Genomic DNA, 25,854 nt, shown 5'->3' with positions numbered 1-25,854 from the left:
CTTGGGGTAGTGGAATTTTATTAGATTTGCTTTTGGACATGAGGGAACCCAAAAAGAGAGTTGACTCTGTTGGCAAAGAATAGTGTTTTTTCTCTGTCACTGAGAAGGAAGGCACAGATTTTACCAGACTGGTGGAAATGTTCCAGACTCCCATGGTCACTGAAAACCACAATAATCCATTGTCACTCAAAGTGCCAGTGACAGAGGCTGTTCTGAGTGAGCGACAATCCTCCAATCGCATAGCTGAGAACTTGGACAGTGTCCAGTCCAGCAGAAATCAACCACAGAGGGAGAATGAAGACATTCAACCAAAGTAGAGAACTTGTGTACCTCAACATAGTTGCATCCGCAGACAGTGAGTCAAAATTTGTTTTCAAAAATAGTGATGAGCTGTGAACAGCTTCATGAGAGCTAGATCAATACCAACAGATTTAGGACATGGCCAGAAAGAGAAAATCTCTGGGTCTAAATGTCCAGGATGCTGCCAAGAAGAGAAAGGCTATCCAAATCAGAAAACAGTTGTCTGCTCCAGGAATTGAGGATCCCTTATCTATCCCTTATCTTACCATACCATTATACACCTCTCTCTACCTCCCAGTCTGCCTCCAGGAGGAACATTCAATTCTACATATAGCAATTTCTGTGCTTACTATGAGTCTTCAACTTCTGCAAATAAGAAAATGTCCGAATGTCTCCATGTGCTATTTTAATCAAGGAAAGACCAATGTAATGCAATAAGTCCATTAAGGTAGTAAACAGAATAATTTCAATAAACTTTTCGTTGCTGTCATTACACAGTATATTTTTAACTGAATGAACTGTTGACTGTTACAGAGTGATCCACCACCGTGATCTGTATGGTAGAAACAGACTCTGCCATCTCCAAAAGGCACTTGAAGTGCAACAAACGTCTGACCCAATTCTAGATTTGAAATTTCAGCAACATTTTTCGAGAATGTAAAATTCACTTCCTTCAAATCAAATATTACCTAAGAATCCACAGGGAAGGCAAGGGTTCACTCCTGTTGCTTTGGATTTAAAATATCCTCGTTCAAGTACAGCTGCCTTGATAAAAAATATTTTGGGTTAAAAGGTGCTTTATCATTTAGCTAAATTTATGATTTTATTGGATCAGTACAGTTAAGAGAATGAATTCCTATTCTTGAACAAAAAATATAATTATGGGTATACATTTGGCAATCCTGTTTTGCATTTGTGCCAACATTTTTACATAAGCTATCAGCTATCAAAGCTGAACCCCTTTAAGTCACCTCTGTAGCTGTACTTACTGACCTGTCTATATTGTATTCCAATCATGTGTAAGTTAAAAGAAATATCATTGTTCTCTTGTAAATTTGTTCTTAACCTGGGAGAATGTGTGTCATTTGGACATTTTCCTTTTCTCTGTTCAGTTTAGGAGCCTAAGGATGTTTATCCAATGCAATACCATTCATCGTTTTCATTACTTCTGGCATAGCACCAAACCCAAATTCCCTTGTGCCTTATAACTATTGTTTTTGAATGATTCAGTACTCACCATTCCCTGTGTAAACTAACAGTCTGTTCAGCACACTTAACTGAGTTTCAAGTATTCCTGCAGTTATATTTGACTTATGCATCCACCAGTTCATGATAACGTCTTTAATTTCTTCTCTCTGCCTCTTTCAAACAAAGCAGCAACCAATTGAGTCCCATCCTGATTTTAAATGTTCTCTCCATTTCCTTTTCCAACTGAGAACCAATGCAGTTCTTCAGTCTCTTGGCAATTTTATGAGCCAAAGCCCAGAATTGTCTTTGATTTCTTATGAATCCTTTTTACTGCCACTATCATTTTTATAGAATCCCTACAATGTGGAAACAAGCCCTTTGGCCCAACAAGTCCACACTGACCTGCCAAAGAGCAACCCACCCAGACCCACACCCCTCAACCTTATATTTACCCTTGACTAATGCACCCAGTCTATACATCCCTGAACACTATGGGCAATTTATTCACCTAACCTGCACATCTTTGGGCTGGGGGAGGAGATCGGAGCACCCAGAGGAAACCCACACCGAAACGGAGAGAATGTACAAACTCCACACAGACAGTTACCTGAGGCTGGAATCAAACCCAGGTCCCTGGCTCTGTGAGGCAGAGTGCAAACCACTGAGCCACCATGCCGCCCCTAGAAAATTTTAAATAAGTGGTGATCACAATCTGCTACAACACAGTATTACTGCATTGATATTTTGTGCACTGTTTGTGACACTTCTGTTGGATCCAGTGTAACAGCTCCATGCACTCCAAGTTCTGGGAGGAAATCACCAAAGCCATTTTCTTGTATCAATTCATTATTTTATTTATGTTGAACAATTGTCTCCGAATTGCCTTTGAGTTTGGATGTGAGTTAGCTCACTGAATTGGAAGGTTTGTTTTCAGACGTTTCGTCACCATGACTAGGTAACATCATCAGTGAGTGCCTCCGGTGAAGCGCTGGTGGTATGTCCCGCCTCTCTATTTATAGGTCTTAGTTTCTTAAGGTGGGTGATGTCATTTCCAGTTCTTTTTCTCAAGGGAAGGTAGATGGGGTATGAATTGATGTGTTTATTGATGGAGTTCCGATTAGAATGCCAGGCCTCTAGGAATTCTCGCGTATGTCTTTGTTTCGCTTGTCCTAGGATTTTGTGTTGTCCCAGTCGAAGTGATGTCCTTCATTGTCATTGTGTTTTATGCCATATGTGGACACTGAAGTTGAGCTGACTGTGTCAGTGCACTCATACCGTCATTATGTTGTATGTAGGCCTGGGACCTGCATGTTACATTGGTTAGCAGAACAGGTTATAGCTCAAGACTATCAAATTTCAATCATGTATACAACCAATCAAATACCAGCTAAAGAGAACAACCAGTCAGCACCTTCTTCTCATGCATTATAAATTGTTGTTCCCTTTGAGAATTCTTGTGATCCTGTCCTGATGAGTGCAAGATGCTAATCTTCAACACCATGTCTTATTTCTCAACAATTCATATGTTAGTGCTTTCCAATTACAAGTTCTTCTGGATCCTTTTGCACTATCCCTCTTTTATGCATTAATTCTGTTTACCATATGACATTGGATTTACCACTATTTAGTTTTTTTTTAAACTTCCATTACAAGCGTATAGTCTGTATAGTCACAGAGGACTATTGGGCTGCTATCTCATTAGAGAGAAAGACGAGTGGTGCTAAGTTGAACTTGAAGGTTACCACACGTCAGGCGAATGGTGAGACTGAGAAGGTGGGACTGTCAGCGTGACCTCAGCCAGTACAGGAATTGAACCCATGTTGTTACTTTCATTCTACATTGCAAGCCACCCATCCAGCCAATGAACTATAATATAAGCTGCAGGCAACCAAAGATTGATGATGTCGGTCATTATTTTCAAGTTAGAGCTCTTATCTGCAGGTAACTGCCTCACTTAACATTACTAGCTCCCTAATTATGGAATCACAAATTCTCAATCTGACACCATGAACCTATGAACTATCCAGAAGATTCACTATCCAGAAAATTCTTGCCTTATCAGTTGCTTTGTGACAGTCAACACATAGAATATTTATTCCAATCTCTTGTTTTACTTTTCCTTGTCACGTTTGGGGAAGATTAGTTTTTTTTTCACTCATGGACATGGGCATGGCTGGCTGGCCATCATTTTATTGTCTGTCCCTATTTGCCTTTGAGAAGATGGGATTAACATGCCTTCTTGAACCGCTGCAGACCACATGCTGTTGGTTGACCCACAATGCTGTTAGTGAGGGAATTCAACAATTTTGACCCAGCAACAGTGAAGAGACTGCGATATACTTCCAAGTCAGGGTGCTGAGTGGCTTGGAGGAAACTTGCAGCTAGTGATGTTCCTATGTTTCTGCAGTCCTTGTCCTTTTCCAAGGACATGCTGATGGGTTTGAAAGGTTCTTTGTAAGGATCTTTGATGAATTTCTGCAGTGCATCTTGTTGATAATATTCAGTGCTGCTATTGAGTATCAGTGATGGAGGGAGTGGATGTTTGTGAATGCAATGTCAGTCAAGCAGCTGCTTTTTCCTGGATGATTTCAAGCTTTTTGTCTGTTGTTGGAACAGCACACATCCAGGCAAGTAGGGAGTGTTCCATTACCATCCTAATTTGTGCTTGGGAGATGGTTAACAGGCTTTGGGTAGTATTCATAGCCTCTGACCTGCTCTGATACCCACTCAATTCATGTGACAATCCAGTTGAGTTTCTGATCAACAGTAATCACAAGGAAGTTGATAGTGGGGAATTCAGAGATGGTAATACCATTGAATAAGTATGGGGTGGTAATGACATTGTTTCAATTTGGAGATGGTCATTACATGGCATTTGTGTAGCTAACTTGCCACTTGTCAGCCCAAGCCTGGATACTAACCAGATCATGCTGCATTTGAACATAGACTGCTTCAGTATTGGAGGACTCTCAAGTGGTACTGAACATTGTGCAATCATTGGTGAACATTCCCACTTCTGACCCTATAATAATAGGAAAGTCATTTATGAAGCAGCTGAAGATAGTTGGGACTAGGGCACTTCCTTCCGAACTCCTACAGAAATATCCTGGAGCTGAGATGACTGACCACTAACAACCACGACCACATTTCTATGGGCCAAGTATAAAACCCACCCACTGGAGATTTTGCCCCTGATACTTATGGATTCCAGTTTTGCTTGGATTTCTTGATACTACACTTTTAACCTTGATGTCAAAAGCTATCACTCTCACCTCACTAATGCAAACTATTACAGGAATTAAGCTCACTTTCTTCAACTCATATCATCATGTTGCTGTCTCTTGCTTCACGATTTGGATTGTTTTCTGCAGGTGAAGTTCCGATGTTACCTTTCCTGTATAACTATTAAAGGTGGCCAGCCAATAATCACCCAAATCAAGCTTAAAATAAAGAAAATTTATCTCTTTGTCATTTCTCAGTATCACCTATCTCCGAGTTGTAGAAACTACCTATAGCACTTGAACCTTCTGTGTATACCCTTGTCTATAAATGACTCTGAGCCATTTGAACTGGCTGTGCTTGATTGTTCATGAAGATTCAAGCCTCTTGTTCAAACTCACTCTATTTCTAATCAATGATTGCTCCCTCAATTTTGGTACATCCTGAACCACTAGTTACAGGATCAAAAATTCTACCAAGTATTTGATATATTTTACAATAAGTGTTCGTGTTCAATTCCTACAACATGTATACATTGCAAAAAAATTGAACAAAGAACGCTGAGTAAATGCTTCTGGAATACTTGTTGCAAAAGGTTTCAGTTTTCTGCGACAGAATGTTCTGATGTTTTTGGAAAACTATTAATCCAAGAGCAACATTGGTTTTAATCTACATTTTAATAAATTAACACAACCATTACAAAAAACATACACTGTACAAGCTGGAAATATGAAATTAAATAGAAAATTTTCAGTGGGTCAAATAGTTCGGTTCTGAGGGAAATGGTTAGCGTTGAAAGTAAATAACTCTTCACAGAACTCTTGGTATGTCAACTACAATTTGGCTGCTTCAGAATTAATTGTAGCCAATGGGTTATAAAGGAACTAATGGAGTTTTTCTTTTCTGACTGATTAGATCATCTACAATAATGACCACATTGAAGTGGATGGAAGAGCTACACAAAAGCTAATCACCAATTTAGACCCTGACACGTCGTATTCATTTGTTTTGACCAATCGAGGAAATAGTGCTGGGGGCCTACAGCAAGTGGTCTCAGCACACACCGCTCCAGACCTGCTTCGCACCAAGCCAGTCCTGATTGAGAAAACCAATTCTGATGGAATGCTGACAGTTGAACTGTCAGCAGTGCCAACACCACCAGCCCCAGTAAAGTAAGCAAAGCTCACCTAATAACCAGTAATCTAGATTTCTACTCATGTTTCTTCTCTTAGGATTGTGCACTTACAGCTTAAATAATGTTTAATGATTTTCAAGAGTGGCTGCTAACTTTTTAGTTTTTGTCTCATATCTAACAAAAAGATGCAAAGGAGGTGGTCAGCTGAAGATAAAACAACCCAGGTTGGTGGTAACGTGTAACTGATCAGTCTGCAGGAAGTTTGGTAATATTTTGTTGAAATATTTCCTCCTTCTGTGAGCTTATGGCACCCCTTCACAGATTATTGTCCCACAAGCTGGAATTTCTTAAGGTATACCATGACAGAGATCACCAGCGCCTTCTATCTCCAAACTCTTCTGCAAGATGCAAATATTCAATTATCATTCTTAACCACATTTTGCACAGCACATTGACTATGATTATAAGAATACAGACCAATTTCTGCAAGGTGATCATGTGAGGCCTTTTGAAACAATGCTCCTTCACTTCATAGAAGTGCATATACTAGAAGCAGGAGTCAGTCATTTGGCCCTTCCAGCCTGTTGCATCACTTAATATCATCATGGATGATCATTTAATTCAGTGCCCTGTTATCACTTTCTCTCCATTTCCTTTGATACCTTTAACCCTACGTAATATGTCAAACTACTTGAGAACATTGAATGTTTTGTCCTCAACCATTTTCTGTGGGAGAGAATTCCACAGGCTCACCGCTCTCTGGCTGAAGTAATTTCTCCTCATCTCAGTTCAATGGCCTATCCCATATCCTTAGATTGTGACTCCTGGCTCTAGACTCTCTAGTCACTAGGGATGTTCTCCTTTCATTTATCTTGTTTAGTCCAGTTAGAGTTTTATAGGTTTCTATGAGGTCTGTCCTTACTCTTCTAGTGAGTATAATGCTAACTAATCAAGTCCCTCTTCGTACATCAGTTTTGCCATTCCAAGAATCAGTCTGAAAAACCTTTGTTGCCCTCCCTCAGTAACCAGAACATCTTTCCTTCAGTAAGAAGACTAAAATCTTCCTTGTACAAGGCCCTGTACAATTACAGCAAGACATCCCTGCTCATGTACGTGAATCCTGACCCTATTAAGGCCAAAATACCATTTGCTTTCTTCACCTGGTGAAAATTTGTTGCAGCCAGAAAATGTGGGTTGGATGTGTACAGGGAAGACAGCCTTCATGGCCCCAGTGCTTTATTTCAGCAGTGGTGGGATAGGGAAGTTTATTTTAGTTTATTTTGTCTGTATTACCATGGGCCAGACAGGAGACAATAGTCCCACCTACAGCCAAATAACGTTCCATGAGCATGAAATAGCCTGAGCTGGCATGTTGCCGAGAATCCTGGGCGTCACCTCTTCAGGAAAGATGTCAAGCTTCAGTCAGGTTCTGAAGAAGTCGAGCAGGATGTAATCAGAAGTGATAGAGTTCAGTTATGTGGACATGTTGGATAAGTTGGGAAGGGCTTTCTAGAAGAAGAAAAGGTATCATAATTTATTGAGTTTGCAAGAGAGGCCTTGATAGAGCAAATAAAAGTAATTATTCCCTTTGATGATTGAATCAATAACCAGAGATCATTGCTTTCCAATGGCTTTGAACCTAACCCAAGAGGAGATGAGAATTTGTCCACAAAGTGTTTTACTTTGGAACATTGTTCCTGGAAAGCTGATTTGAGCTGATGCCATTAATAAATTTTAAATGGAAGTTGACAGTTGCTTAAGGATGAGGAGCTTGTTACAAAGAAGACAATGTGAGGAACCATGAGCTACTGCCCTTTTAAAGAGTCAGCACAGGCACAATAAACTTCTTGTGTTAGAACATTCTCGTCTGCTTGATCTCAACTGTTGTTATAAAAGTTTGCTGTGGAAATTGCTTTTGGAACTTTGAATGTCAGAATCCTCTCCACCTGTCACACTGAAGCTGTAGGTGTTTTACATTGTTGTAGCCGGGTGCTTGTCATGTTCTTTTTGAAAGAGGAATGATGGGCTGTCAATTATTAGTTTTCTTGTAAGCTAGTTTTATATATTACACACTTATCTTCCTTCTGGATTCCTATTGTTGTGTGCTGACTCTCTTGTTGTTCCATCGCTCTCTTCCCATCCAAACAGGCCCATTTTCACTAAAATTAAGGGCTTGGGACCCACTAGCTATAACAGCTGACTGGTTAATTACTGCCTTTCTCTCACATCAGTCCTTGGTTTGTAAGGCTTCCTGATGTTCATCTGTGTAGTCCCCACCCTCCCATGGCCTGAAATTGCCACTAAACATCATGTTGTGGTTGGACTGCAGTACCATTCACTCCGCTGCATTTTGTGCACCTTCTATTGTCCTTTATTCATCTTCTCACCTTTTGGTTAATTTATATCTTGATTATGATTAATGTTTGTGATTTATACTCATTCAAGACCTGATTCTTATTTGAGTATTTTGTCCCTTCAATCCATTTTTAAAAATAATGCCACCTGAGTCGAATTTTATTACTATTTCACATTGATTGCATACATTTTAGAATAAATCTTGTGATTTCTCAATTGCCTGCTTAATGTTTTTCAATGACCATCAGTTGGAGTTGCTTGACTTCAGGAATGCCCTCTTGGGAACTGCATTGTATTGCTCATCTCTTTCTAGTTATCTCACACAAATACATTGGGTTAAACAGGGTGCCCCACCACAGCTTTACACACTATTCCAAAACTACTGAATGAATTTACACGAATGGTACTCCATTAACTAGCTGCCACTTTCACTTGGTTTACAATTGTGGGAGGCAATCTTTATAGTAAACATCCATGGCTTTTATTTCCTGGATAATTACTTTGTCAGGAAGTTCATCTACTGCAAGTTCTTATCAGCAATGCCATAGGAAATACACTAGTAATTTCATAAGAGCCCTGGGTATCAAGAGTGCTTTGCTTAAATCTCTCTTTCCCATTAAGCTTGGTTCATAAAAGTTTTGTTTTAATAAACAATAAAATGTTTGCTTTGAGAGGCATTGATGTGTTCGAAGATCTGTCGTGGTCCCCCAACATCACCTCACTTTTGTTTTGGGTGATGCTGGTGCAATAGATCAAAACTGATTAAAAGATTGTTGTCTCCCACCGAGCCACCCTCACCTTTCCTTACCTCCACAGTGACAATGGAATCCAACTGTTACGAAAGAACAACTATAATTCCAGTGAAATTTTAGGAATAAAATTTCAAAATGATGAGACTATCTATTTTGGATTAGTTACTGACTCTGATAATACCTGTCGAGACAAACATCTAGCACCTTTATCTCAACCTCAAGCAACCTAATCATCTTTAATGGTCACAATTGTGAGACGAAAATAAGAAGTCACTGAGAAGGACAATGATGATGAAATCACTAAGTTACAGTTTCCATGGGTGGTATTCTTGTGTGCGAGAACAGAAACGCATGCACCCAAAAATTGATGGGATGGCAGATTATGCAATGGACAAAGTTAGCTGGACTTATTAACATTGTCTTACCATAAATCAATAATGATGTAGTAATATCAACATTATATGCAACACTTCAGGAAGCTCATACTGAAAATTCTTTTCTCCTTAACTAATGAAACCAAAAGATAGCGTAGAACTAGTGATCAAGAGTAAAGAGAAAGTACTATGGAAATATAGGGAAATAAAGTGATTGCAAATTAAGCTAAAAATAGCAATGGTCGAAAGGACATTGTCTTTTGTTCCTTGAGAAGTTATGAATAAATAGCAGGGTTAATGTGCAGGCATTCTTTTATCTTTGAGGTGCTTTGATTAGCAACAGTGGAAAAACCTTTTATAGCACATTAGATCAAAAATATCCCAAAGATGTAACTGGATCACCTCCTACCATGCTGTGGGTTACATAATAAAACCAACTGGAATTTGGTTTGCAAGACCAGCATCAAAATTGATTTAGTTTTTCTTTAAAAAAATCCTTCAGGAGCTGTTAATGGTGGAAATACAGTTTCATTGTTCACTGTCTGGACCACCAACTTTGAGTGGCATGTCAGCACTATCTAGCATGCAATTAAAAAGGCACATCTGACCTGAATTACCAAACCTAAATGTCTGTGGCAGGGCTCATTCACATTAATAACTTAAATCCAGCGATTTTATTACACACAATTAATTTCTCTGTCGAAGCTATTGGTATGATAGCAGTTTTTCTTGTTTAGTCAAAGTTCAAGGTGCAGCAGCAACAACCATCCAGAGTCTCCATATGTAGAATTAGAACTTCCAGTGTCTCTTGTCTTTACCAAAACTGATGAGTTCAAGAAATGTCTGAACCACCGATGGTTTTGGCAAAATCTAATATGTTAACAAAGTCAGTTTTCTGTGTTCTGAAATGAGAGTCTCTCACTGTTGCTAAAAGGAGTGACGAATGATGTTTTGTTTGTGAATCAAAAATGAGCAAGGGTTCTGTACATTGCTGCCTCATACTGTTTCACAAGACAGCAAGCATTGCGATGTGAGAAAAATAACTCCTTAAAGAAATGAAAACAAGACAAGAAATCTTTAGTTTTCTCTCTGTGTGTAGTTCATGTTGTTCACTGTGTCAATAATGTATCTTGGTTTTGCTATGTTGTCCAACCAAATAAAAGTTGCTGCTGGAAGGTGAAGTGTTAGGTGTGCTTCTTTTGCAGGTCTACTTGTCTTTTGCTAGAAACTTACAAATGACTTGCAACTTCAAGAATGGGATTTTCTTTGACTCTATTTTGTGGAATGAGCATTAAGTCTAACTTTAGGGCCAGTCAGAATTTGGAGATATTAGCTGTCAGTAATCAAATGATGATTTAAAAATATATAAACTCGTGGCAAAAAGTCCACAATATAATAGTTTTTTTTTAATTTAACACTGTCAACATGTTGAAATGTCCAAAATCATTTTTCATTGCCACAATGGGGGAAGAAAAATACGACATTAAGCAGAAGGAGCTGTTGAGAGAAGTGATCAAAAGCTTGGTCAAAGAGACAAGTTGTAAGGAGGATGGTTGAAACGTACAAGATTCTGAGGGATCTTGACAGGTTAGATATGGAACGGACACCTCCTCTTATGGGAGAATCTAAAACTAGCAGTAACTGTTTAAGAATAAGCGGGTTCCACATTTTCAAACAGACATGAGACAAAATCATTTCTTTGAAGGTTGAGAGTCTCTGAAACACTCTTCCAACAAAAGCAATTGGAGCAGAATTTTTCACTGTATATAATTCAAAGGTGGATAAATTCTTGGTAAGCAACGAACGCATAAGATTGATAGATTAGGTGGGAATGATTTTGAGGTTACAATTAGATCAAGCATGATCTCATTAAATGACAGAGAGGTTTGAGGGACCTGGTGGCATCCTCCTGCTCCTTATTCATATGTGATAAAAGAGGAGAGGTTTGGGAAGGAAATTTCAGATTATCACAAAGGAAAGAAGGTTGTAGCAGAGGCCAAAATCCAAAGGGGGGGGGGGGGTTGGAGTGCTGTGGTTAGTGTTGTAAAACTGGAGGAACATGGGATATAGGAAGGAATGAGATAATGAATTGATTTAAAAAGGCAAATGAGAATTTTGATTTTGACGCTTTTAATGCACTGGGAACTAAAATAAAATACTTGACCAGGAGGTGATAGATGAATGGGATGTGGTGTGGAACAGGACACAGACATTACACTTGCAATGAACTGATACCTAAGGAAAGTGAAGGATGTCAGATAACCAGAAGAGTACTTTGGTCTTGACGTGACCGGGACATGCATCACAGTAATAACAACCAAAGAAAATGAAAGTAAGGCAGAAACAGATGATCTTTGAGGTGGGATTTGGTGATATTGACGATGGTCGATATTGGGTGGTGTAATTGAAACTGGTCTTGAGAGGTCATGGGAACTGGGCAACTTTGAATTGGTATTTAAATTTACAGCAACCCAATTTTGTTTTCATTGACTTCAGTAGAAATGGGGTGGAATTGGTGACTGATTAACCATCACATTTTCTTTCCGAAGAAAATCTCATCCCTACTGTTAACTTGGAAATCATGTCTCAAATCTTCTTGTTGAACCAGGGATCATGTCTATGTATATATCTAGAGAATATCTTTGTTTTGAAATAATATCTGGCTTAGGAAAATTGTCTGTTTAATTAGGCGACCTCGGCAATTTTGACATTGTTATCAATTAACGTTTGTTTTTTCTTTTAACAGAGGCTACTATATAATTGTTGTGCCTTTGAAGAAATCCCGTGGGAAATTTATCAAGCCTTGGGACAGTCCCGATGAAATGGATTTAGAGGAGGTAAGTGTGCAGCTGGTGCACAGTTAACTGGCTCATAACAGGAAAGGCAAAAAAAAGAAGCAATCAAGTTAATTGTGTGCTTGCATGCAGCAACTTCTGTTTGTATTTCTGTGCATATTTTGCTACTTACTAAAATTAGTTCCAGAAATTGGGCTGGCAGTACCTTGTAAATAGCAGTTTAGTTGACCAAAATCAGTATTATGTTTCAACAAACTGATTTTCTTCCCATAAGTATGTCATATTGATACCTCAAAAGAACATTACACAATTTTAGTAAATATTTGCAGTCATTTTCTGTCATAAAATGTATGAGGAAGTGGAACGGGAAAGCTTTTGATCACTGTGTCCAACTTCTACCATAAAGGACTGTCTTGGCTTATTTTTCTCCCTGGAGGAGTGAATAATCATTGATAATATTTCCAAGAAAGGAAAGTAAGTGGTAAATTTGCTCCTAACATCATGAAAAATAAGTCCTGATATCAGACTTTAATTTTCTGCAACTCTAACCTGTTACATTCCACAAGTCATATTCCCAATCTTTCCAACAAGACCAAACTATGGTGTTTCATAGGACATATAATTATCCTGTTTGCAATTACCTGTTTAGAAAATATCATGGTTGGGTGTTTATTTCATACAAAAAAAAGCTGCAAGATCAACATGTGTGTTCTGTTCATCAGGCTTGCTCATTTCATAACTATATCAAATTGATTCTATTGTACACTTACTATATCAACTTAATTTCCAAAGGATAGGTCTCTGATTTTCAAAGACAGTTATTCAACTTTATAGAAAATGCATCTTTTCACATACCACTTGTGCAACCCTTTTCTGTTACACCCGGCACATAAAATTTCCAATAGCATTGCAACCATTAGTCCATTTTTCTTCAATCAACCACCTCTTAGCAGTGGTAGTGGCACTTCATGATAAAGAGTTATAATCAGCTTTAAAATCGAGTCTTTTGTGTTTGATTGAGTATTTAATCATCCCAGCTTATGCTTCACTCAATCATGTATTTATCCACTCGCTTTTGAAAGAGTTAATCAAAATAGTACCGACTGCTTTTGCTGGAAAATTATTCTACATATTCATTACTACAGGGACAAATAGCTTCCTCCAATCTCCAGTCACATTGTGGATTGTTAACTATAAACATCTGTCTTCCTACTTCTGTGCCTACTCTCAATAGACCATTTAAAAAATCATCAATACCACTCAGCATTTCATAGATTTGGATCATGGGCCCTCTCAATTTTCTTTCCACTAAAATGAAAATAACTTAAAATCAGCAAGCCCTACATGATGATTTAGAGCGTTCGCCATTATGCCCTTGCTGTTATGATGGTAGGCTGGAATACATTATGCACATTGTTTCCTTATCAATGACCTATAACAGGTTATAATTACTTATTTTGGCTTCTTATCAAATGCTTTTTTGCTGTCATCTACGATTTGATTATTTTTATTCATGACCACTCCATAATGACTAGAGATTTTCAGTAAATGACAAATAATCAGACTTGAATGATTTCCTCCTCTTCCATTACTAATGGGAACTCTTTTGTCTATCTGCTCGCTGTTTCACATTTCAGTGTACACTACTTCACATTTGTCTAAGTTATGGTTTGACTGCCATTCTACAGCCCATCTGTTTAATTGATAGATACTCGTGAATGCTGATCACACACTTGTAATTGTCACACTGCCATACAGCCGGATGTCATCAGCAAACATTATGGTGTTATCATCAACCCCCTCTCTATTATACAGAAATATTGAGAGCAGTGGGGTCACTTAGAATAGATGTTTTCAGAATTATTCCAATCATTTTTCCTGGGTGGAGTTTTCTCTGTTTGTTATCAGTTTTGATTTTATTTAATCATGCCAGTTTTCATTCCATTCATCTAATTTGTCATTAGTTTCATCCACTTTTAACCCTTTTAATAGTTTTACATGCGGAACTTTATCAAAACCTTCTGAATGAGGCAGACCTTATCATTCTTTAAGGCATTTGCCTTGTTCAAATAAGTGTCAAAAGCATCCTGCATAAAGTTTGACAGGTCATTCCATTATGAATCTTAATGATGAATGACTGATCAGTAACTTTTGGCCATGCTCTTTTATTTTAAATACCTGGATAGCGTTCCTTATGATGCTTAGTCGTTCTGGTTCTGATGCTCGTAATCAGCTGTAGTCCATGAGGCTCTATAAGCTCAAGTAGCTTGATGGGCATCAGTCCAGATCAAGCATTGGGCAAGACATAAGCTATCAATCGCCAAAAGGGAGATTGAACCCACGTTGTAGGCATCATCAAACAAACTCAGCTATTTAACACATCCATTTCTGGCCCAACTAATTATATTTACTAGAGCTTCACACATTTCCTCCTTAGGTTTTATGAAGATTCTTGTCCATGTGTCTGATAAAAAAAAATTCATTGAGTTTCTTTGCAATGTGTGCTGTTGAAATGGTACTTGTGTTCACTAATTGTTTCAGCCTCAGTATTTAAATCTGGGATTTGACCACAGGCTTTTAGGATAAATAATTGATTTATTTTGATCCATCTGCAATTTCATGACAGTCTGCAATATATCATTCTCGTGCTTTCAATCATGGGGCAAGGTTTCTCATCTCTTCCTGTATGAATCTAGTTATATTTGACTCCTCTTCTTTAATCAATGTAAATTATATAACGTGCTGATGCCTGCTTTTATCACTTGGTAGACTTAGATCATATCCCATCTTCCTTTTTTCTGGCAGGAATGCATTCCATCCTATTATATAGCAAAAACCTTTCCAGCTTTTCCCGTTCGTTGTTTTATTATAACATTGCTGTTTTGATTTTGATTTTTTAAAATACTTTGATGGCTCGTTCGACTTGCAACTTTAAAGAAATATTAATTGCCTTTCTGAATTAATTATGATTTATTTTTGGTTAAAATAGATCAAATCTTTCTTCTTAATTTCTGTGTTTCATTTGTATATTTGTTGGGTCTGGCTAATTTACTTCAGTCATGAGGAGAGAAGGGGAGGTAGAACACAAATTCTGAGTCAGCTCTCATTGAAAGAAGATTACAGTGAGTCAAAGTATGCCAGGTTGTTGGGAAGGTTATGATAGATGGTACCTTGCTGCATTCCATCCTATGGTCCAGCAAGATTCATCCCTCTTTATTCCCTGTCACGCAAGCATCAGTTATGCTAAATTGCTAGGTTTTTTGTGAGTGAACCAAAGTCAAGTAGGTGATATTGTTTGAGGCTATCCATATTCTACTTAATGCTGTGGCAAATAAGATCAACAAGCCTCCCTCAAAAGACGCCAGCAAAATTGTAACAATTAATATACTGTGATAATTAATTGGAATGCATACTCCATTTAAGTACATAAACTACTTTAGATTTTTTTGTGTGTTTGAGCTACAAAGAAGTATTCATTGATTTCAATGAAGAATACTGGGCACTCAGAGTTTGAGGGCATGCGTTAGAATAGAAACCACAGATGTGGCCATAGCTCCAATTTAGAACCAGGCTCCCATAAATATTTTTATTCCAATACAGAATAATAAAAATATGTTTGATACATAAATAGAGAAATAATAAAACCATGTGAGGATATCAACCTGAAGGAAGTTTTAAAATTTGAAACATCTGCAGACAGATGTGAAGTAAACACATTGTCACCTTGCAATGGTTTACTTGTAGAATAAACTAAAGTAAAACTCTGTTGCCTTGCAAAACAAGATGCAAATATTTGGAAGTAATGAATAATCAGCAGAATTATAAATTGTAAGATCATTCCTCACCAATCAAATCAGTGTGAAATGCAGGTCTCAAATCCCAGACTCATCTATCAGTCCAGACAATTTGTACAGTGCTTTAGAGTCTTTGATTGTATGTTCTGTTACTTAGCAACAAACTATGTCTTTTTCCTAAATAAAAGTGTTATTAAGTCCAAAATTATGTGCAGACTGGCAGTGATGATTTTCACATTTATAAATCAATAGGTATTGTTGAGCTGGTGGGTAAATACTTGGGGATTAAAACAGCAATTTATTAAGCATTCAGATCATTTGTTTGAGTTTTGTGCTCAGCTCTTTCGATAGCAGAACAGTTCTACTGTTCGGTTATAGGCAGTGGGGAGGGGGGCTGTCAGAGCAGGGAACTCCTTCAGTAAATGTGCACAGCTTCTGTTGATTAATACTGATAATTTAATCATTTTGTTCTATTTGCTCTGATTATTAGCACTGTAGAAATGTTCTATAGAAGACACTCTATGATGTTAGTGATAAACTTGTTTTTTATAAAATTCTTCATTCTCCTATTTTGACAAAGGTATTCATCAATATACAGGTATTTTTGTGAAAATGATGAAGTAAAAATGTATAAATAAGTAAACAAATGCAAGCACATAAATAACTAAGGAAGAACAAAGACGAATATATATATATAGCTTATTTAATGTCTTTAGAATATCTAAAAAAAGATTAAAAAATCAATACATCATAATGTGTATTGACTATTACAGTATATGAAATGTAGGCAGCAGTTTGTGTAAATTAAGATTCGACAAGTCACAATGAGGAAGTAAGCATGTGATCTTTGTTTCTTTGGAGCTGATTTTTGTTTTATTCATTCATGGGATCAGGGCTTCACTGGCTCGGCCAGCATTTAGTGCCCATCCCTAATTGCCCAGAATGCAGTTGCAATTCAGTGACATTCCTCAGAACATTAGTGAACCAGATAGTTTTTTTTTCCCACCAATTGATAACAGTTTCATGGTAATCATTAAACTCTTAATTCCAGATTTTGATTGAATTCAAATTGCACCATCTGCCATGGTGGGATTCAGACTTGAATCACCAGAACATTACATGAACCTCTGGATTAACAGTCCAGTGATAATAACAGTGAGCCATCACCTCCCCCACAGTGAGATTGAGTGATGAGTGGGCAGGATATCAAGGACACCGCTGTTGTTGTGCTGTGGAATCTTTTATGTCCACATAAAAGGCTGGATTGTGGGGTGGGGGGTGGGGGTGTGTGGTGGGGGCATGGCAGAAGGTTTAGAGGACATGTGCAGAAAAACCTTTTCATCCAGAGGGTTGGTGGGAATATAGAACTCAGTGCATGTAAGGGTGGTAGAGGTAGAAATGCTCATAAAATTATATTTAGATGTAAACTTGCAATGCTAAGGCTCAAAGGTCTATGGACAAATACTGGAAAATGAAATTAGAACAGTTAAGTGATTGTTTTTGACTGGTGTGGGCACATTGGGTTGTTGATCTCTCAGACTTTATGTTGCTATACCATAAGAGATGTATCCAAAAGACAGCATTTCTAACAATGCAACAGTGGCTGTTTCAGCCTTGATGTTGTATTCAAGTCTCCTTGCAGATGTAGTGTCACACAGACACTACAGACAAACTTCTGCTCTCAAAGTGGATGCACGGATTTGAAAATTTTCCTAGCTCACCACTCCCACCTCTGAGGAAAAGATGCCCCATGTTACCGAATCTTCCATCAAGGGCTAGCCAGCTGTGTGTTAGTTTCACTTTGGAGATGGATAGGGAGGCTACCAAATATTAAGGCAGGCTGGTTATAAAGTTCATTGTGATTCTTTAGGATTTTGTCCTAGTTGTTCAGTGTTAGGCTCTCAAATCTTCATAGGTCCTCAGACCCCATCCTGACGGTTGGCATGTAGATGCAGCAGGCAGTTAGGAAAGATAATGGCATGCTGGCCTTCATTGTGAGAGGATTTGAGTATCAGAGTAGGGATGTCTTGCTGCAGTTGTACAGGGCCTTGATGGGGTCACACCTCGAGTGCTGTGTGCAGTTTTCATCTCCTGGTCTAAGGAAGGACATTCTTGCTATTGAGGAAGTCCAGCAAAGGTTCACCAGACTGATTCCAGAGATGGCAGGACTGACATATGAAGAAAGGCTGGAACAACTGGGCTTGTACACACTGCAATTTAAAAGAATAAAGGGGGATTTCAGAGAAACATATAAAATCTTGATGGGATTGGACAGTCTAGATGTGAGAAGAAAGTTCCTGATGTTGGGGAAGTCCAGAACTGGGGCTGACAGTTTAAGAATAAGGGGTAAGCCATTCAGAACTGAGATGAGGAAGGATTTCTTCACTCAGAGTTGCGAATCTGTGGAATTTTCTACAACAAAAAGCTGTTTGAGCCAGTTTGTTAGATATGTTCAAGAAGGAGCTGAATGTGGCCTTGTGACTAAAGGGATCAAGTGGTATGGAGAGAAAGCGGGAGTGAGGTACTGACATTGCATGATCAGCCATGAATGGTGGTACAGGTTTGAAGGGCCAAATGGCCAACTCCTGCACCTATTTTCCCTGTTTCCATGTTTCTATAACTTGGTAATAACTTGGTGGCTTGATGATTTCCCCAACTCTTATTCCTCTTTTATGAGCATTTGTGTCTCAAGAAAAAGTTAGTTACACATTTTGGGCTACGGCCCTCCCTGCACAGAAAATAGTGTGTGTTTAAACTCAACACTAAATTCAAATAGTCTTAACTGGATTTTGCCTTGTTCCATTTCTTGAACCACCAGAAGTAGAATTAGTCAGAAATAGAGGCAGGATTTGGTGAGAGATTTGCAAAGGAGGAGGTGCAACGAGACCTGGGTATCCTTGTACACCAATCACTGAAAGTAATCATGCAGGTACAGCAAGCATTGAAGAAGGCAAGTAGTATATTGACTGTCTTGTTGCATTTGTACAGGGCTTCAGTGAGGCCCAAACCTGAAGTATTACGAGCAGTTTTGGTCTCATTATCTGAGGAAAGGTGTTCTGGCTATAGGAGGACAGCAACACAAGTTTACCAGCCTGATTCGGACGTATGAAGAGAGACTAAATTGGTTAGGGCTGTATTTCATGGAGTTTTGAAGAATGAGGAGGGATTTCATAGAAATCCAAAAGATTCTAACAGGACTCGAGACTGTGGGAGGAAGGATATTCTCAATGACCAGGACATCCAGCACCAGGGGTCACAGTCTAAGCATCCAAGGTAGACCATTTAGAATTGGGCTGAAGAGAAATTTCCTCAGTCAGAGACTAGTGAGCATGTGGAATTCTCTGAAAATATAGTTAGGCCAATACATGGAATGTTTATTTTCAAAAAGGAGTTAGATATCGTTCTTGGGACTAAATTAATCAAAAGATAGGGGGAGACAAATCATGTTCCATAACAATATTAGATGTCTGTTTATAACTACCACCAGCAATGATTTCCAGATAACAACAATGATCAGAATTTACTGGTCTGCAGTGAAGGTATAGCCCTGATTATGACATGGAGAAAGAAGCTTCCCACAATAATTTTATTCAGCTTTGAAAAATTTCTTTTCATGGCTCTTGTCATGTAGCAATTAGATTAGATTACTTACAGTGTGGAAACAGGCCCTTCGGCCCAACAAGTCCACACCGCCCCGCCGAAGCGCAACCCACCCATACCCCTACATTTACCCCTTACCTAACACTACGGGCAATTTAGCATGGCCAATTCACCTGACCTGCACATCTTTGGACTATGGGAGGAAACCGGAGCACCCGGAGGAAACCCACGCAGACACGGGGAGAACCTGCAAACTCCGCACAGTCAGTCGCCTGAGGCGGGAATTGAACCCGGGTCTCAGGCACTGTGAGGCAGCAGTGCTAACCACTGTGCCACCGTGCCACTGTAAATTATTGTACCTATTGTTGGGCTCGAGCATCAGAGGTCAGTGTCCCATCTGCCATGGAGGTGTGTCGTAACATGGCCCACAAAGAATCAGTGGGCTCATAAACATGTATTTCTCCTATTTCAATGTGACTTCCAACACACTGCCACCTGTAGGATATCCAGAAACAGTAATGTTAGGAAGCAGGTTGAGCTGCAAGTTATAGTGAAGAATTTTTTCAAACAGCAAAACAAGATGTATAATACACTGAAGACATTGCGGAAGGCCAGTAACTAAATGATTTATATTTACAAAGTTCTTCTCTCAGGCCAAGAAAGGTTGCTTGAAAGTAATTCTGAATTCTTCATCACTCACAAACAAATATGACTGACCATCTAGGAAATTCCATGTTTTCAAGAGTTCTTGTGTCCTTGTGTGGCTGATGAGCCCAACCACACATTTGGCAGGTTTTCTGGGAGTTGGAAGTGGTGCTTGGCCTTGAAACTATTTGGTATTCCTTCCTCTGGTTCCTTTTCTTTCTTTGTCTTGCCAGTAGGTATTCTGAAAGAATTGTGTCCCTTCGTGCATGAGCTCCCTCCAAGTTGGTTTGTTTTGAATGAAGATCTCCCATGCATTGATGTCTATGTTGCATTTCTTGAGCGATGCCTTGAGGGAATCTTTAATGTGCTTCTTCTGACCTCCTCTCGTTCAAGCGCCTTCCTTGAGCTGCACAAAGAAGATTTGCTTCGGCAGTCAGAACTCAGACATCCTAAACATGTGGCTACCTCATTGGAGTTAGTTTCAGATATTTGTGGCCTTGATGCTAGTGCTATTTAGCTGCTTCAAAGATGCAATATTAGTATGCCTGTCCCCCCAGATGATGCCAAGAATCCATCTCAAACATTGATGGTGGTTCTCAAGGCACTTGAGGTGGTGTCTGTACATATTCCACATTTCGGAGCCGTGTAGAAGAGCCAGAAGGAAGAATGGCTTTGACGCAAGAATCTTGGTATCAGCACAGATGTTACTGTGCTCTGATCTGGACGACTCTCATCCTGAGCCACCAGAAGGTGATGCTTGCAGATTGGATGAGGTGTTGAATCAGTACATAAATGTCAGCCTTCGTTAAGGAATAGCTTCCCAGCTAGGTGAAATGTTCCACATTTGAGAGGATTTCTCCATTGATCTTAATGGAGGGATGGACTTGACCTTGACCTGGCTGCAGTTGGTAAAGGATTTGATTGAGTCTTCTTGAGTTTGAGGCTGAGGCCACTGTTCTGTACCCTTCTGCAAAAGCATGAGCAAGACTTGAAGTTCTTTTCTGAGAGTGCAGAGATGATGTTGTCATCCACTTACTGAAATTCCACAAGCAGGGTCAGTGTCACTTTTTATTCCTGGATTTCAACAGGTTGATTTTGAAACGTTCTCCATCCATCCTGTAGACAATGTCCACACCACTGGGAAAATTGTTCATGACAAGATGAAGAATGATGGCGATGAAAATGGAGAAGAGTGTGTGGACGAGGACAGTTTGCAATCTCTGCTGGATCCCTACCCTGACCTCAAATAATTCTGTCATGTTAACATCGGTGAGGACCATCGCTGACTTCTTGCCGTCAAAACTCTCTATGCCTGACAAAACAGTATTGCCAATGAAGCAGAGAGGAGGACTCATCAACAGCAAACACTGTTGAAGAACGAGGGAAACTGTGGACTGAGAACGCTAAGCAGTTGCAACTCCATGCCGACGCCTGGGGTTTCTTCAGTGTCACTAAGTCAATATACGGACCCAACAACTTTGGCCTTAAACCTGTGCAGAGTAAAGATTTTGAAAGACACAGAAAACATCAGCCTCCAATCGAGAAAACACTTTAAAGAACTTAATGAAGCAATCATTAACAAAGTCAAATTTGAGGAAATTCTCCATTAAAACTGGTCTTAAATTCTTGGCTAGTATGGCAAAAGTTGAAACTGTTATTAGAAACATGAAAAAGGGAAAAGCCACAGGAAAGAAGGGAATTCTAATGGGAATTTTCAAATTGGAGAAGCAGAGCTCACCTGGTCATCTCTATCAGCTATTCCTGAAAAGCTGGGACAAAGAAGAAATAGCTCTTTGCTCATCTCAGGAATTCTGCGTTCACCACTATTTTCAAGAAAGTAGACAAAGTGGACTGTGGAACTAATGAGGAATTTCCCTACTCTCCATTACTGGGAAGACCATTGCACGAATCCTCATCAGATGCTTCTTCCAGTCTTTGAGGAAATCCTTCCTGAAAGCCAGTGTGACTTCCAACCATAGACATGATTTTTACTGCTCAGCAACTCCAAGCAAAATGCCAGGAAGAATACCAACCACTCTACATGGCCTTCATCAAACTGACTGAGGCTTTTGACTTAGTAAATCAGGAAATGCTGTGGAAGACTCTGTCAAAAGTCAGCTGACCAGTGAATTTCATCAACGTTCACTATCTCCTCCCTGACAATTCTGAATTATTATATCATTAAAACCATTGTCACATCTCATTGAACATTTTCAGTTGTGTCAACAGTGAGAATAATGCACAAAACTGATGTTCACATCAAATTGTTTATTCTATATTAATTGTATCTGTGAAGACAGTATACCCTATGGGGTGTGGCATGAAATCTCCCATGTGTACCAGATTAGATTGCTTACAGTGTGGAAATAGGCCCTTCGGCTCAACAAGTCCACACCAACCTTCCGAAGAGCAACTGACCGAGACCCATTCCCCTACATTTACCCCTTCACCTAACACTACAGGCAATTTAGCATGGCCAATTCACCTAACCTGCACACATTTTTTTGGACTGTGAGAGGAAACCAGAGCACCCAGAGGAAACCCACACAGACACGGTGAGAATGTGCAAACTCCACACAGACAGTTGCCTGAGGCAGGAATTGAACCTGGGTCTCTGGGGCTGTGAGGCAGCAGTGCTAACCACTGTGCTGTACCAGTCACCCAATCCCTTGTATATGATAGAAGTTTGACCTCGAAAGAGCGGAAATAAATATTGAACAGTGTACAATACCAACACAAATATAGCACAAGATCTATCTGTGCAGATACAGTTGCACTTGTGATGTATGCCACAAATATTTATTGTCCATTTTAACTCTAAAGATTGAACTCATGAATTGCATTTCAGTGAGCATATAAATTGTGTTTGCCACAAGTTTTCCTGAGCATTCCCAGCATAAAGGTGTAGTGACACAATCCAACTGACCAAGCAGCCAGTCACGTCGATGGTATTCACAGATACCTAAACTGGAATCTATTTGAAAATAGAAAATAAAAGTTTTTTACACTGAACAAATTAAATATTGAGACATACATGTGGCGGTGAAGGGAAAAACTGACCTATTCAGAAAAACACTGGAAAATGACTTTAAAATCTAGCTTTTAAAAATCACCTGATTAAGCATTTAACAGTGTGCCAAAATGACCAAATAATCTTTTCAAAATCAATTGCATTGTTCTCCAAATCCTCTTGATTCCATTATTATTAAAATCCTGGTCCGTTCCCCCCCACGCCCAGTTGAACAAGGTGTGACTTTTTACATTATTTCTCACAGTGATGTTCAAATAGGAATGTTGACATTCCCAGTGATGGTCAAAGAGCCTCTGACTGGAGCTGTGGGATACCGAGGGTTTGAGCCATTGGTGATTGAACAGTCTCAGTATTCTTCTGTTGATCTGTGCATACCCAATACACTGAAGCTGTGGTCCGTTTCAGAGTGGCGGTGATGGTGAATGCTGACAATTCAATCTCAATACATCTCAGCCTTTCAAAATACCCACCCAATTGACCCGTAAACTGTTTCTGCACATCTTAGAGTGGTTTTGTAAATTTGTACAATTATGTTTAATGTCGGCCTATTGATGCATTTTTGCATGATTCCTAGGGCAGCAATTACGAAGTATGCTGATTCCCCAGTGCTCACCAGAGATTTGGAATTTTGATTCATTTTGTTGGTATGATTGATGCCAACCAATATTAAACAAAGAAATACTCAGAGCTCTGTTCAGCATGGAAACAGGCACATCTGGTCCTATAGTGTATGAATTTTGATCTTCAGTTCAAGAAATTAAAGCAATTATTTTCTTTTCTTTTCCAGTTATTGAGAGAAATTACAAGAAAACGAAGAAGCATCCGTCTAAGGAGACATGCAGATGCTCTTAAGCCATATATTGCAGCCCACTTTGAGGTTCTGCCCAACGAATTTACCCTCGGTGATCGGCTCTTTTACAACGGATTTGAAAACAAGCGCCTTCAAAGTGGCCAAGAATATGTTTTCTTTATTTTAGCGGTTCTTGACAGCCCAGAATCTGTAAGTTTGATTCAAGTCATTTAGTTTGGGTCTTTTCAAAGTGCAGTGTAGGTTCGAGAAGCCAAATAGTCTATTCCTGCTCCTAATTCATGAACTCACATGATCACTGGTCTTAATTCTATTAAACCTCATAGGATTCAAAATTATTAATTCCAGACACTATCAAATATAATTTATTTATGACAAAGATAATTATGTTGGGCTTAAAACATCTCACAATTAATTGATGCCCTAATAGGTAAGGGACGTAAGCAAATGTGCTAACTTGTTTAACATTGTCTTGAATTCTTTAGAACGTTGAAATTTCAAGAGTAGAGTAATGATAATGTATCTACTTAAGCATTTTGAATGACCTATTGCAGGCTGTCATCCTGCACTTCTAACTTTCTGAGCTGGTTGTTTACTCTGATCTGCTATGTGGAAAAGAATCAAGCTAATCCTTCCGGCAGAACAGAGGTAAACTGATATACTAATCATGGCACAAAATGCATTAAAATGATGCAGTTCTCTGATGCATCTCCATGAGGTTTGGATTACCACATCAACTTAACCTTGATGCTGACTTTTGCCTAAAATTAAACAAACCAAATAAGTGAAGCATTAAATTTGATAACTATGATCTCCTTAAACCATTAAACATTTGGATTATCCAATTTTTTTTTTGTTACTTAGAATTATTGAAGTATCATTTGAGTGTTGTTCATTATTCATTCCAACTTGACTTGCTAAAGAATTGCTTGTATTCTCAAAGAAAATGTATTTGCCACAATGTTCTCTTAAAAGTAGATTTATACCTGGATGGTGATCTTCCTCCTTTCTGCTTGCAGCCCTCTCAATTACGCTGGTTTTATCTCAACCGTCTTGGATAACAGATTGATGGATTTTTTTTACCCAGCATGCCTCTAAATATGTAATCATTGTATATATTATGTGAATCATTGCCATTTTTCTGTCTGTGTTTACTCATTTTATTTGAGCCTTGGAAATGTACAAGTAAATTTTATTAAGCTATTAAGTAAACTATGGCAGCATGGTAGCTCACTGGTTTGCACTGTGGCCTCACAGTGCCAGGGACCCAGGTTCAATTCCAGCCTCGGGTGACTGCCTGTGTGGTGTTTGCACTTTCTCTCCATGTCTGCATGGGTTTCCTCCCACAGTCCAAATGTGCAGGTTAGGTGAATGGACCATGCTAAACTGTCCATAGTGTTAAAGGGATGTGTTGGTGAGGGCATTAGTCAGGAGTAAATGAAGAGTAATAGAGCAGGGGAAATGGGTCTGGGTGAGTTACGCTTCAGAAGGTCAGTGTGCTCTTGTTAGGCCAAATCACCTGTTTCCAACTCTAGGAATTCTATGATATTCTACGATATTAGGATTTAGAATGGAAATAGGTTTGTAAATTGTTTAACTGTTGCATTCTTAAAGGAAGATATAGTCTAAACCAACTTAGAATTGACACAATCTTATCAGACTTAAGTGCACAACTGTTGACTGTTCCATCAGTGCCTTCAAAATTTGTGCAAGTAATATCTGTCCCATGTTTAGTGCATCATCAGATGTAATCTATTTGAGCATTACGTTACAAACCTTGACCACATCAAGATCCAAACTTGATTTATCAAGTAGCAAGAAGATCTTGGGATGCAGCTGAGTGAACCTTCCTTTCGTC

At 38.9% G+C, this 25,854-nt stretch overlaps 1 protein-coding gene across 25 annotated transcripts in view; it reads left to right on the top strand.

Moving 5' to 3' along the window:
• Window positions 1–25,854, top strand: part of LOC122562121 (receptor-type tyrosine-protein phosphatase delta) — a 2,484,958-nt gene that overhangs the window by 2,328,432 nt on the left and 130,672 nt on the right. For all 25 annotated transcript variants that reach the window (XM_087996666.1, XM_087996678.1, XM_087996656.1 and 22 more), the window contains 3 exons: window positions 5,623–5,879; window positions 12,070–12,160; window positions 23,976–24,188. In XM_087996666.1, the coding sequence (XP_087852792.1) occupies window positions 5,623–5,879; window positions 12,070–12,160; window positions 23,976–24,188 (561 nt within the window). The remainder of the gene's footprint in view (window positions 1–5,622; window positions 5,880–12,069; window positions 12,161–23,975; window positions 24,189–25,854) is intronic.

Source organism: Chiloscyllium plagiosum, unplaced genomic scaffold (assembly GCF_037043375.1).
Source record: "Chiloscyllium plagiosum isolate Xiang-an unplaced genomic scaffold, Cpla_swu_hap1 HiC_scaffold_2, whole genome shotgun sequence".
NCBI classification, from domain to species: Eukaryota; Metazoa; Chordata; class Chondrichthyes; order Orectolobiformes; family Hemiscylliidae; genus Chiloscyllium; species Chiloscyllium plagiosum.
This window is presented reverse-complemented; position numbering and strand designations above follow the sequence as displayed.